Here is a 14,552-nt window from a genome sequence, read left to right on the forward strand (position 1 = left end):
CTCCCCGTTTGGGAACAGTTTCTACAGTTTACCTTTACAATTAACTCCCACCCTTCTCTCTTGAGAGGCAGGAGAGCCTTAACTGCAGTCATGCCAGGCTCAACAGGATTTAAGAAGTGTGACTCCTGCCGTGAACCGATGCCGGTCCCTGATGGCCACACATCTTGCATTTGCTGTCTGGGAAAAATTCATATCTCCCAGAAATGCGCCCATTGCACCAACTTAACATCAAGGGCAAGACGTGACATGGATCTCTACTTGAAAATGCTTCTGCTGGAGAAATCCCTCCAACCCCCACAAGAGACGTCCTCTGGGGAGTCTCACAGACCAAGATCCCTGAGCTCTGATAAGGCTCTGACTTCCAAAACTGTGAGGAAGCGAGCCTCAACCTCTCTAACAATGGTCTCTCAGTAAAAGACAGCTTCCCCAGTGAGGTCTTTACCCTCAGTGCTCCACTCATCCAGAGTGAGCACGTATGAGGCACCAGGCTCCTCCGGCACCATCCCTCAGCGGACCCCTGCTGAGCCCCAACGTGCAGCACCGGAGTTGAGATGTCAAGTCTCCTCCATGGCACTGACTACCCCAGTGCAGAACACAGCACCGGCAGCGACACTGTGATCAATACTGCCATCACCAGCACCGACCTAAGACTTGATGCCAGCTAACAAGCCAAACCAGGCACAGGTCATTGCTACAACGGTTGACCACATCCCCAAGGCAGGACCAGCACAACTGCTGCGTCCTGCTGACATAGCAGTTTCTTCGGCATTGCAGTCACCACTGCTCAGCACCAAACACTCCCCGAGCTACATAGCACGATACCATCCTTCATTTCCTTCACTACCCTCCAGGCATAGTGGCGAGGAAGGAGATGTTCAGGACACTCGCTTCACCAACAAAAGTGCTGACAGGAAGTACTTGGTTTCAGCCAAATTCATGGAATTTTTGTTTTCACGCCATCAAGCCTGCTCTCTGGTAGTAGAGGCTGCTAATCAGCATAGTAAACAGCCTCATTTCCACTCCTCACTGCAAGATAAAGAACAGAAGAGACTGGACCTCTTTGGGTGGAAAGTTTACTTGTCAGCCACTCTTCTGCTTAGAGTTGCCAACTATTGTGCTCTTCAAGAAAATTACGACTACTCTAACTATAGTAAAATACAAGAGTTTGTGGAGGACCTCCCTGAGCATAAATGTCCTTAACTTACTGCTGTTATCAATGAGGGTCAGTTAATAATAGCCTGCATGGTGCTGCAAGCCTCAATGGATATAATGGACACAGCTGCCTGAACAACTGCAACATCTGTGGTTATGAGAAGAACATCATGATTGCAACTTCTGCAATCTCAAAAGAACTACAGCTAAAAGTGGAGGACCTCCCCTTCAATAGGTATAAACTATTTTCATTGCAAACAGACCATGTCCTTCATACCAGCAGGCCTCCAAAGCAACGCTGCATATGCTAGGCATACGCCCACTGCCTGACAAGTGCCCTCACCTTACACCATACTAGAGGTCACGAGACACACCTCATTTAACTGTCAACAACCATGATACTTCATTCAGAACAGACCAAAACAGGCTCAGAGACAAGCTCCAGAGAACAAGGCCTCGTCGACTCATCAATCTACGTCTAAATCACAATTTTGAAGTTGTGGGGAGGTCGTGTATACCCTTGACCAAATCTCTAGGATTAACAGATACCCCATCCCACAATGTTGGTCACCCTTTATGCCCATTTTACCATGCCTGAGCTGCAGTAACCACAGATCAATGGGTTTTTTGGAGATCATACAATCTGATTACACCATTCCTTTCACAGCCATGCCCTCTACAATCCCCCCTTCCCCATCCCTATTCAGGGACCCCTCTCACGAGCACCTTCTGCAACAGGAAGTAGATCACCTCCTACTGCTGGGTGCTGTAGAACCAGTACACATCAATACCGAGGGAGGGGTTTTTATTCCAAATATTTTCCTGACAGAGAAGGAAGGAGGGGATTGGAGACCAATCTTATATCTCCGAAAACTCAACAGTTTCTTACACAGCCACAGGTTCAAAATGGTCACTCTGGCCACAATAATCCCAGCGCTAGATGCAGGAGACTGGTTTGCCGCCCTCGACCTCCAAGATGCATACTTCCATATTACACATCCTGCCCACAGATGGTTCCTGAGGGTCACAGGAGTACCCAATCACTACCAATACAGGGTCCTTCTCTTCGGACTGTCCACTGCTCCCCGTGTATTCTCAAATGCTCGTGGTGGTAGCAGCATGTTTACAACGCAATGGAGTATCATCTTCCCGTTTGGATGAGTGCCTTCTCAAGGGTGCCAACCAACAAGAAATGGCAGGCATGCTGAAGACCACAGACCTGTTTCACCAACTAAGTCTACAGATGAGTGAAAAGAAATCCACCCTGGAACCAACTCAGCAATTGGAGTTTATTGGAGCTGACCTAGACTCCATGCAAGTCAAGGCAATACTGTCAAACCACAGATTTACTACATAGACCAATCTTATTTCCATGGTGACCATCAGCCCACAAACTTCAGGACATGCTTTCAGATTCTGGGACATATGGCAGCTACGACTTCTGTAGTAAAGTATGCCAAACTCCATATGCACCGTCTGCAGCACTGGTTGAGCACAGTCCTGTGCACCCAGCAAACACTCTCTTAACAGACATGTGACACTACCACCAAGGGTTATCCTCTCCCTACAATGGTGGACACAGCCAGGGAATGTATGCTCCTGGATTCCCTTTCAACAAGACTCTCCACCCCCATCAGTGATTATTACAACAGATGCCTCCCTGATAGGTTGGGGTGCCCACTTGGGTCACTACCATGTACAAGCCAAGTGGTATGTGACAGAAACCGGACTACATATCAATCTTCTGAAACTCCTTGCGGTACACAGTGCATGCTGACACTTCCTCCCATTCATATGAGAAACCTCAATCTCTAGTCTCACTAACAGTGTGGAATGCATATTTGACATCAGTTGCCAAGGAGGAGCCAGGTCTCACTTGCTATGCATAGAAGCCATGAATTTATAGAACTTCTGCATCTGCAACAATATAAACATCACAGCGTCATTCCTACCAGAATGCCAGAACACTACAGTTGATAACCTCAGCAGGCACTTCTCACAGGAACAGAAGTGGGAAATCAACGACAGTGTTTTCAACACAATATTCCAAAAATGGGGCCACCCAGTAATTGACCTTTTTGCCTCAGCGACAAATCACAGATGTCCACTATTTTGCTCCAGGGCAGGCCTGGCACTGGTAGCGTTAGAAGATGCCTTGCTCATCCTGTGAAATGTCACTCCTGTACGCCTTCCCGCTGATCCCACTGGTCATCCACCAGATATGACTTGACAGAGCATACATCATTCTCACTGTCCCCATATGGCCCAGACAGACTTCGTTTCTGTAGCTTTCACGTCTAGCAGTCTGTGCCCCACAACTGTTGCCTTTCTGGGCAGCCCTCCTGTCCCAGAACAAGGGTCTGATGCTCCATCCAGACCCAGTGAGACTTCATCTGCAAAGCATGGCTTCTCTCTGGTTCCAGCATGGGGAATTGAACTGTTCAGAGAAAGTAAAACAGGTATTTTTTTGCCTCATCACTAGAAATATTTACCGCCACAAGTGGAGAAGATTCTCCCTTTGGCGTCAGCAAAAACAGCTGGACGCGACCACGGCGCCTCTATCTATGATCCAAGACTACCTATTGGAACTGAAGGAAATGGAGTTAGCCATAAGCTCTATTAAAGTACACTTCACTGCCATTACGGTCCTCCATGAACAGATAGAAGGGGCTTCAATATTTGCTCACCTGATTACATGGTGCTTTCTAGTAGATATACAGAACATGTACCCAGAATTACGCCAACCTGCATCACCATGGGATCTCAGTCTTTTTTGCTCAAATGTCTCAAGATCACCCTTCGAGCCTTTAGCAACCTGCTCGCTCCTTCGTATGTCAATCACATCTGCTGAACATGTCAGCGAAATAGGAGTATTCATGGCTGAGCCACCATATGCTGTGTTTACCAAAGACAAAATCATGTTACGTTGTCACCCAAAATTCATGCCCCAAGTGGCTAAAGATTTTTGTATTAACCAAGCCATACACTTGCCTTTTATCTCAAGCCATATAACGAGACTCGAAGCAACATTGCACGTGCTGGATGTCATATGGGCTGTAGTCTTCTACTTGGACAGAACTAAACCATTTCGGAAGTTGCCAAGACTATTTGTGTCTACAGTATCGACCCAGAGACTTTCCAAATGGGTCTCCACCTGTATTCAAACTTGCTACCGCCTGCATCACAAAACCCCCCGTGGGCCTCAGATTCTGCTCAGTGTGAGTGGAATGTTGATTGCCTTCTTGAACTCTATTGTCTTAATAGATATTTGTAGAACTATAACCTGGACATTGGAGCACACTTTTGCAAAGCATTACCCTATCATCAAGGCCTTGTTTCAGACTCTGTCGTTGGCCTTACAGTGCTCTCAGTTATACATAACTCTGAACTCCTACCACCCCTGGTGGGGTACTGTTCTACAAGCACCTATAGTAGAGCACCCACAGGGACACCACTTGATGAACAAGATAAAGTTACTCATCTTGTGCAGTAACGATGGTTCTTTGAGAGATCCCCCTGTGGGTGCTCCAGTACCCACCCTCCTCCCCTCTACTTTGGAGTTCACGCAACTGATCTCTGCTGTAGAGAAGGAACAGAGGGGATGGTCGGGGGAGCGTGCTACAGGACGTGCCAACGGCTGCACGAGATGACTCCTGTGCACTCCCTTCCCTCAGCCGAGTACTGCTCCGGCGCAGGGCCTCACCGACTCCTAGAGTGGAGCACCCACAGAGACACACATCTCAAAGAGCCATAGTTACTGCACAAGGTGAGTAACTTCTTAGGTGAATATTTCCATTGGTGCAACCTTCTGGTATAGTTACACCAATGTAACTAGACTGATTTTTATTTATTAAGTTGCCAAGCTGCAGGTTTTCTAGTAGATAAACCTTAGTCAGATGAATTTTGCATGAGGCTATCTTAAAACCACTAAATACTGTAGGACAATTTTTATTTAAAACTTCAAGAAAAGTCCTTGCAAGATTCATGTGAGCAGTAAAGTATGTCTTCGCCTATGTAAGCATGAACTAACAAGTCGCTGAAGGTCAAAAATATGAAACCTTTATCTGAAAGGTAAATAGATAAGAACGTCCATACCAGGTCAGACTAAAGGTCCATCTAGCCCAGTATCTGTCTACTGACAGTGGCCAATGCCAGGTGCCCCAGAGGGAGTGAACCTAACAGGCAATGATCAAGTGATCTCTCTCTCCTGCCATCCATCTCCATCCTCTGATGAACACAGGCTAGGGACACCATTCTTTACCCATCCTGGCTAATAACCATTTATGGACTTAGCCACCATGAATTTATTCAGTTCCTTTTTAAATGCTGTTATAGTCCTAGCCTTCACAACCTCCTCAGGTAAGGAGTTCCACAAGTTGACTGTGCGCTGCATGAAGAACAACTTCCTTTTACTTGTTTTAAACCTTCTGCCTATTAATTTCATTTGGTGACCCCTAGTTCTTGTATTATGGGAATAAGTAAATAACTTTTCCTTATCCACTTTCTCAACATCACTCATGATTTTATATATCTCTATCATATCCCCCCTTAGTCTCCTCTTTTTTAAGCTGAAGAGTCCTAGCCTCTTTAATCTTTCCTCGTATGGGACCCTCTCCAAACCCCTAATCATTTTAGTTGCTTTTTTCTGAACCTTTTCTAGTGCTAGAATCTTTTTTTTTTGAGGTGAGGAGACCACATCTGTACACAGTATTCGAGATGTGGGCATACAATGGATTTGTATAAGGGCAATAATATATTCTGTCTTATTCTCTATCCCCTTTTTAATGATTCCTAACATCCTGTTTGCTTTTTTGCCCGCCTCTGCACACTGCGTGGACATCAAAAGCCACTTAAAAATTCCATTTCCCTGTGCTATAGGACAATTGACGTAGTTCATAAGATATCCTCCATTGACTGTCAGGAAATGCCAATAAGAAAACATAGCAAACGGATCAAAGCAGATTACCTTGCAGCTAAAACGAACATGCAATCTAAGCTCAGTATACTAAAGAAATTGGTTATAAGTAGCAAACTCTCACCCTAAACGTAGTTTTAGGCAGATCAAAGAGATTCTTGAAGGCAAGCTGCACTTGCTTGCTGCTTAAAACTCCAGATATTCCTTTCACAGCTCTTGTCCCATAGTCCAGTCTTTGTTTTTGGGTGTTTCCAGCAGTTGTCCTTCTTGAACAGGAAGTCAATGAAGAATGAACCACAATGATGTCACTTCCCTGTCTTGCATAGTTTTTGCATAAGGCAGGAATCCTTTGTCTCCCAGTTTGATTCCCATCCTGGGTCAGTGGAAAAACACTACTGTTATCATGAAGTCCGTTACCAGATGACTTAGTCACATGTCCCTGCTGCTATAACTCAGAGGTTGTTTTCAGCTTCTTGAGGAAGGCTTCCTGGGAGGAGATTAGCATCTTTTAAGACCTATTGTTCCCCTAATGACCCTTCCTAGTGAGCCATCTAGACTTATTGCATGCTATATAGTGTACGTTTCCCAGGTCTAAACACATGAGTAACAGATGCATAGACCATATTCTTAACTTGAGATACAAAAAAGACGTGCTTACAAATAGGATTATCATTTAATAAATCATAATCTTTATATCTCACATGCCTTATCTTGCATAAAATACATCATAGTTACGCCATAATTATAGCATAACAGTATCTCTGAAGAATGTGGGGGCATAGTATCACAATCTTAAAAGCAAATTTTCATTTGGCAAAATATTAATGACTAAAACAACTTTCATCTGTCTGCAAGTTTAGATAACTTATTTTGCTTTAATAGATAATTAGATTATAGTTAGAATTGTTTAATTGCTCAATTATTGATCTTGTATATTGTAATGGTGAAGGGATGATGCTTTTACTATAGGATGACCAGACTTTGAATGTGGACTAGTCAGGGCATCTTGCTTCAGTTTTAAGTGCTCTTATATTCTGGAAAGTAACTATATAAAATTGGCATCGAAGTTCTATATTTTCATCTGATTTTCAAATTGTGGCTAAAACTTTCAAAAGTGAGTTTGTTCCCTGTTTTCAAAAAGCACTTGAGGGCCAATATGATCTGGGGGTCATAGTGGACCACATGCTAAATATGAGTCAACAGTGTAACCCTGTTGCAAAAAAAGCAAACAACGTTCTGGGATGTATTAGCAGGAGGGTTGTAAGCAAGACACGAGAAGTAGTGCTTCCACTGTACTTCATGCTGATTAGGCTTCAACTGGAGTATTGTCTAATTCTGGGTGCCACATTTCAGCAAAGATGTGGACAAATTGGAGAAAGTCCAGAGAAGAGCAACAAAAATGATTAAAGGGCTAGAAAACATGACCTATGAGGGAAGATTTGGGGAAAAAATGGGTTTGTTTAGTCTGGAAAAGAGAAGACTGAGAGGGGACATACCTTTTCAAGTAGATAAAAGGTTGTTACAAGGAAGAGAGGAAAAAATTCTCTCTGAGGATAGGGCAACAATCAATGAGCTTAAATTGCAGTGAAGGAGATGTAGATTGGACATCAGGAAAAATGTCCGAACTGTCAGGATGGTTAAGAACTGGGATAAATTGCCTAGGGAGATTGTGGGGTCTCGATCATTGAAGATTTTTAAGAGCAGGTTAGACAAAAAACTGTCAGGAATGGTTTAGATCAGAGTTTCTCAAACTGGGGTCTGCGAGGGAACTCCAGGGAGTCCATGGGCCCCGCTGATCAATTCCTCCCCCTCCCTGCCTCAACTCCTCCTCCTCCCTTCCAGCGCCTCATGCATGCTGGGGAACAGCTGTTCCCCAGCATGCATGCAGTGCTGGAAGGGAGAAGGGGGTATGGGAGTGCTCAAGGGAGGGGGTGGAAAAAGGAGGGACAGGGGTGAAGCAGGAGTGGGAAGAGGTGGGGTGGGGCCTTGGGGAAAGGGGTGGAGTGGGGACATGGCCTGCAGCTGAGCTGGGGATTTGGAGGTCTATTGCAAAATTTTAAATGAAAATGTGTGTCCTCGGGTTACTAAAGTTTGAGAACTACTGGTCTAGAATCGATAATACTTAGATAATACTGCCATGAGTGTAGGGGACTGGACTAGGTGACCTCTCGAGGTTCCTTCCAGTCCCATGATTTTATGATGTATGTGATTTTTCCCATGTGATGGGTTTGGTCACAGAAACCCCCTTGAGACTGTCACCTGATGTGCTGAAATTACCTCTGAGCCTGTTTTCCCTGCCAGCTTGGGACTTCCAGAACCCTTTCTTGTTGAGCCAGAGACTTTGGGTGTGTACAGTTTTATACTTACTTTGTTTTACACTAGGAAAATGTCCTGTTGCTGACAACAGATGCGGCTGAACTAGTACTAAATGTTTAATACTGTAGCTGTTACTAGTATCATTTTTTAATTAACTTTGTTTAACTAAAATGGAATACTTCAAATTTCATACAACTTTGACATACCACAGAAATAAGACTGAGAAGCTGGAAAGAGGTTTTAATAGTAATTGTAGTATTGCTGGTTGACTTGACACTGAATGATCCTACACTCAGAACAATAACATCCATATAAAGTTTGTTTAGAAAAATGCAGCATATTTCTATTCTGTATAAGGTCCTATTCAATCCGTTTTAAAAATGTCTATTTTCTTTAGTGGGATTTTACCATAAATGTACATCCTGTTTTAAATTTCCTCTATCCAAAATATTTTCATGTGTTAACTACTAGCTTGCTCTGCCAACTTAATATACAAATGCAGTCTATATTAAAAGGTTTAATTAATGGAAATAACTAAGTTGAAAGCTATCATAACAACATTGTTAGAGCAGAGACATAATCCAAAATTCTTACAATTCACATTTATCACACTTACAAAAACTAAAATTACACACTACAAGTAATCAACAAAATCCATGTAATATTTGCCCACAAAATAACCCAGCCTTTTGCCACCATACTAGTTAGTGCATCCCCTCTCCAAATATCTGAAATAAAGATGAGCTTTACAATATGCTTAGAAAATACTTAGAAGCCTAAAGGACCTAGAGGGGAAGGAGGAAATCCAAAGCTCAGAACCCTCCCAAAGAACACTGTCCCAGAAGACTTCCTTCCTTTATAAAATATGGGGCTGATATCTTTTGAGAAAGTATGTCATATGATAGTAACTGAGGAGGGCATGGTGGAAGAGGCACTTTGTCAGAAAACCAGGTTCTTAAAACGCCTTAAATCTCTGTAGTTTAAAACCAGTACTTCCAACTCCATCCAGAGGCTGATAATCCACCATTCCCTGTTGTGGAGTAACAGTAACATGCCATCTATATAACTTGCAATTTAGTGCAGACTGTGGCTACTGCTTTATTAAAACTTTAGCTTCTGGGTGCACTCAAGGTAGAGCCCCACCTACTTCCATACACTAGTCTCAACTTGAGCTGGAAGATGTGGATAACTGTAGCCAAATCTACATCAGGAAGGTCACACTCCTTCCCAGGTACAAATGGAAAAAAATTCAGTCACAGCTGCTACATGGCCATCACAATATCAAGTGTGGGAGGGAAGGGATTTAACCTATAAGGATCCGAGCAATATGAACACACACAAACAATGAGGAGTCCAGTGGCACCTTAAAGACTAATAGATTTATTTGAGCATAAGCTTTTGGTAGGGGGACATTAAAGGAGAGAGAGAGTAAGGGAGGGAAAGGTGAAGGTAAATAAAGGAGCAAAAGGCAAGGTGGAGTCAGGTTGAAGTAAAGAGACTGAGGGAGGAAATAAGCAATCATCAGAGGGAAGATGCCCCGAATAAAAGCGTTCAAAAACTAGTTATATGCAGATGACATCCTCTGAGTCTGCAGGCTCCTGCTTTAAGCTACTTTTGTCTGCTGCAGCTGGCTCAGTTTCTGGTTGGCCCTTCCAGTAACCTCTGTGGGCTACTGAGCTCAAATGGCTCAGGAGCAGGTGGGGCCACATGGACCATAGTGACCCCAGAATAGGAGACTCTCCAACATAATTCTAGGTCAAGGGGGCATTGGCTTTGATTAGATCTCAGCTCCCCCTTCCACCCAGTGTTACAGATGTACTTCAGCAGTTTTTTTCTGCTGTTGCCAGGTGAGTTTCTGGTCAGCTATCAGGTTTTTTGGCATTCATTAATATTTCTGTCACTCAGGATTGGAAGACCATTAAAGTGTACCTGTTCTTGATGGATATTAAAGTAGGATATCTGTACCTATATTTTGCTTCAGCAAGTACTTTGCGAGTATGTTATGTTCTCTTTAAGACCTTATGGCTTAGCACATCTTCTAGACCAAATGTGTTCTTTTGTGGAATTAATGTGATGGGTTTATGTATAAACAAAAAATCCAAAAAGAGAAAAGTAATCACAAGACTGCTACGCAGGAGAAGAGAACTTTGATACTTACGAAATAGAAATCCTGTTTTTCGTAGGAAGGAATACAGAATTGCAGTTTTTTCCTTAAGCCTACATGTAGAATGAGAATATTTAAACATAGGTGGTGATGGCCATCTGAGTTCATGTACATAGTGCTGGTAATCAAGTGAAAGTAATGCCATTCAGAAGCGTGTACAAAGCTAACTGAAAGACTAACAACTTCTAGAGACTATGGCATCAGACACTTTCTTTTTTTCTTTCATTTAACTCATGCATTTTTTACCTTAAGTGGAAAAATGATTTTTATATGACAGAAGAAATACTGTGTCTCAGATTTGTAGATTGCTTAAAGTTTTTGAAGGGACATGTTCAAGAAGAAAGTGAGAATTCTGTTTGTTCTGGGTCCTGTACAAAATGGTGATAGGAATTCAAAATAAGAATGTAATTATTAGGACTGTGGGCATGGATTTATTGAATAGCTCTTATCTGATGTACATGGTTGATAGTCCCAATTGGTATGTATTTTAAAAGAAAATGATGTTAATCTTTCCCATAAGAATATAAATTACTAATTCAAAACTATCAAGATGTTTTCTAACATACTATATAAATTTGAGTTAATTTGAGTTTTCTCCAGCCTTGACACATGCAGTCTTGTCTTGCTTATCCACTAAAAAATCATGCTATATAGACCATTTTGACCACATCACTCCTCTTTGTATCCTTTCACTGGCTTCCCCATCAAGGGTATCAAGCACAACTTGCTCATCTTTAAACCATGAAGTCCTTTATCTCCCTGCTATATTTAATTTTTTATAGTCTATTGACACGTGAACCCCCATTTCCCCTCTGCCAATAATGCCAGACTTCATCACTCATTTGTTAAATTTTCATATTGTCATGTTTTCTCCCATGTCTTATATATATTATGACTTTTTTCATATGATTTACTTGGATTGGCATGTAATTAAAAAACTAACATAACATTTCTGCTTTAACTAATTGTTGTGGTTGATTTTAAATTGTTAGCTAATCTAATTTAACTAAGGTTGAACTTTTTTTTTGTAAAATTGAGGAAATTAATCTACTCTACATTCTGGGGCATGTCTTATTTTCAGCAGGCTTTTCTCTACTTTTATATTACAGATGGTTTGGCTGCCCTATCATTTTCCATTAGCTCTTTGACCTTGATCGGAATGTTGGCAGCTGTCACTTACACAGTAAGTCTCTCTCACCCCCTACACACACTTTACATTCTGTCTTGTATTGCTATTTTGTTGATATTGACTTGCAGATCTCATCAAAAATTAGTCTTGGATGGAAATACTTTAATATGAAAGGCAAAGCAGGGAGACACTAAGGGGTAATAAAAGGATCTGCTTGTTGTCAAGTTCCTCTACATTGTAGCTGTACATTCTATACCTTGGGGCAGCACCCTGTAATCCCCATTATTCCTCATTTATATGCAATACCACAATTTTATATAAAGCATGCCATGTGAGGTATCAAGAGACAGGTTGTGATCTGCTGGAAGTCATTGTTCTATTTCAGGGGTTGGCAACCTTTCAGAAGTGGTGAGCCAAGTCTTCATTTATTCACTCTAATTTAAGGTTTCATGTGCCAGTAATACATCTGAACATTTTTAGAAGGTCTCTTTCTACAAGTCTATAATACATAACTAAACTATTGATGTATGAAGAGTAAATAAGGTTTTTAAAATGTTTAAGAAGCTTCATTTAAAATTAAACTAAAATGCAGAGCCCCCTGGACTGGTGGCCAGGACCTGGGCAGTGTGAGTGCCACTGAAAATCAGCTTGCGTGCCGCCTTCGGCACCCATGTCATAGGTTGCCTACCCCTGTTCTATTTAAATATATATATCATTAATACGTATGGAGTTATGAGATTGTGTTGTATGGTTGTCACTAAAACATGCTGTAAGTTGGGGAATCAGCCAGATATTAGCCTCCCAGAGAGAACATCAAGGAAAGTAACCAACACCTGGGAGGGTGTCGAATAGCCATTGTCCAGCAAGGAAGCTACAATGCAATGACTCACTTGCACAAGGCCACACCAGGGGAATTGCTCAACCTTGCCTAGGGACTCAGTAATACCCACAAGATGTGCCTGCACTTGTGTTTTTCTAAGTACCTGGGACTAAGGGTATAAAACGGAACACAGTGGCCCCATGATTTGCCTTTCCTTCCCCCGCCCCATGCTGAAAGCAACAAGAACTTTCAGAAAACTGAAGACTCCAACAGAGGAGACTGGCCCAAGTTTGAGACAAAACTGTATACTAAAGACTAAGATCTAGTTGAGTGAGAACATTGCTTGGTTTAAATACTATCTAGTGTGGTAAGGGTTAAGATTGCATACTTACTTTTTCTTTTCTTTTTGATAGGCAAAAAGTCAGAGGTTATCACTTAAGTTTATTGATTACAAAAGAGAGATTTTGTTTTACTGTTTATCTTTACCAGTGAGATTGCCTAAAGTGTTTGGTAAATCTGCTCAGATTTACAAAGGATGATGTGTATCCAATTTCCATTGATGAAGTGGTGAACCTATTAATAAACTTGCATTTCTCAAAGGGTCTTGAGCAGTGCAAAATGGTATATTCCTAAGGTACAAGTCTGGGAGCTGGAGGCATTTGGCTGGTGCCTTTCTCTGTGTGATTCATGAGTGGCTCTGGGAGCATTCATGCAATCTAGCTGGGTGTGGGGCTCCACATGTGGTTGTGCTGAGTCATAACAGCACCTGGAGGGGTTTGCCGCTTGTCACTAGCAAAGCATTGAGAGAGAGAGTGAGTTGAGACTGGAGAGTTAAGGGGGCATAGTGGTCCCACAGTCCCAGGCTGAACCCCAGGGAATCCAATCACAGTAGTTGAAGAAAGTTGATACAATTATAAGATTCATACGTCTCCTAGCCTGTCTTTCAGTATAAGTTTAACTCTTTAAGTGCTTGTAATATACCTTTCAGCCTTTTTCTAGAACATTCATATAAGGTAGGGCTAAATGATTCCCTGTTAGAGGGGAAACCTAAGGATGGGTTCCCAAAAATCAGAATGACCTCTTCAATCTTGTGTGAGAAGGCCACTAACCTGCCTTTTCTCCTCAATACACTCACTTCTGGGCCTTTTCCCCTCTTTCCTCTCCACTGCACGTGAAAGGATGCAAAGGAGAGGAGATAGAAATTGTTCTGCAAAACTCAATTTTGGCTAAAATTCCCTAAAAAGTTTCCCTGATAAGTTATCAATGTCAAGAAAATAAATTTAAACCTTCAGTCTGTAAAATAGTGTTGACTATGTTCTACATAGTCAATGTTACTGAACTGACACATTTTAAAATGTAGTCTGGTATTCTGACTCTCTTGGAAACTCTTATTAAAGTATCTGTGCTAGGGAAGTATGAGATGTGGATGTCAGTGTGAAGAAATGTACCTTTTTATCGTTATAGTGGTATTTGAAATGGTGTGAGGAGTTCTCATGAATAATATAAATCAAGATAGTCTTTCTTATTTCTGCATCTCAGAGAAATTCCTTAGTCCACACTTCCAACTATGAATTCCAACATATGAGCAGAAAGTAGTTTTGTATGACATCCCTTCAATTTTTAGTAAATTTATGAAGAAGTTGCTACTACTATTGCAACATACATATTAAAGGCACCTGCATAAGATTACTGTTGCAGGTCTGTATAAGCCAAGTATTGCTCTCTAAACATCTTCTTGATGAAGCTGTCTCTTGGTAGGAACACAGCAATGTTTACTGCATTTGGTAATTCATTAAATACAATCTTAAGGTCTACAACAATGTCAGTGCTTCTAGATGAGCAATCAACTTCTCATTGATTAATGCAGAAAGGAAAACTTCCTCCTATCAAAAAATGGTTACTATAATGGGCTTATTTCTCCTAACAAGTCTTCTCATATTGCTGCATAGCATATTTTGGTTTAAATTCCTTACCATTTAGGGAAGCTGTTAATCTTTGGAATTAAGTAGGTATTTGTGTGTTTTATGTAGTGTCACCAACACAGTTTGAGAAATTC

The 14,552-nt window shown here is 41.8% G+C and overlaps 1 protein-coding gene across 4 annotated transcripts in view; it reads left to right on the forward strand.

Annotated features, from left to right (window-relative positions):
• The window catches only part of LMBRD1 (LMBR1 domain containing 1), a 223,914-nt gene that overhangs the window by 72,772 nt on the left and 136,590 nt on the right, over positions 1 to 14,552 (forward strand). For all 4 annotated transcript variants that reach the window (XM_050950789.1, XM_050950792.1, XM_050950791.1 and 1 more), the window contains exon 7: positions 11,657 to 11,730. In XM_050950789.1, the coding sequence (XP_050806746.1) occupies positions 11,657 to 11,730 (74 nt within the window). The remainder of the gene's footprint in view (positions 1 to 11,656; positions 11,731 to 14,552) is intronic.

Source organism: Gopherus flavomarginatus, chromosome 4 (genome assembly GCF_025201925.1).
Source record: "Gopherus flavomarginatus isolate rGopFla2 chromosome 4, rGopFla2.mat.asm, whole genome shotgun sequence".
NCBI classification, from domain to species: domain Eukaryota; kingdom Metazoa; phylum Chordata; order Testudines; family Testudinidae; genus Gopherus; species Gopherus flavomarginatus.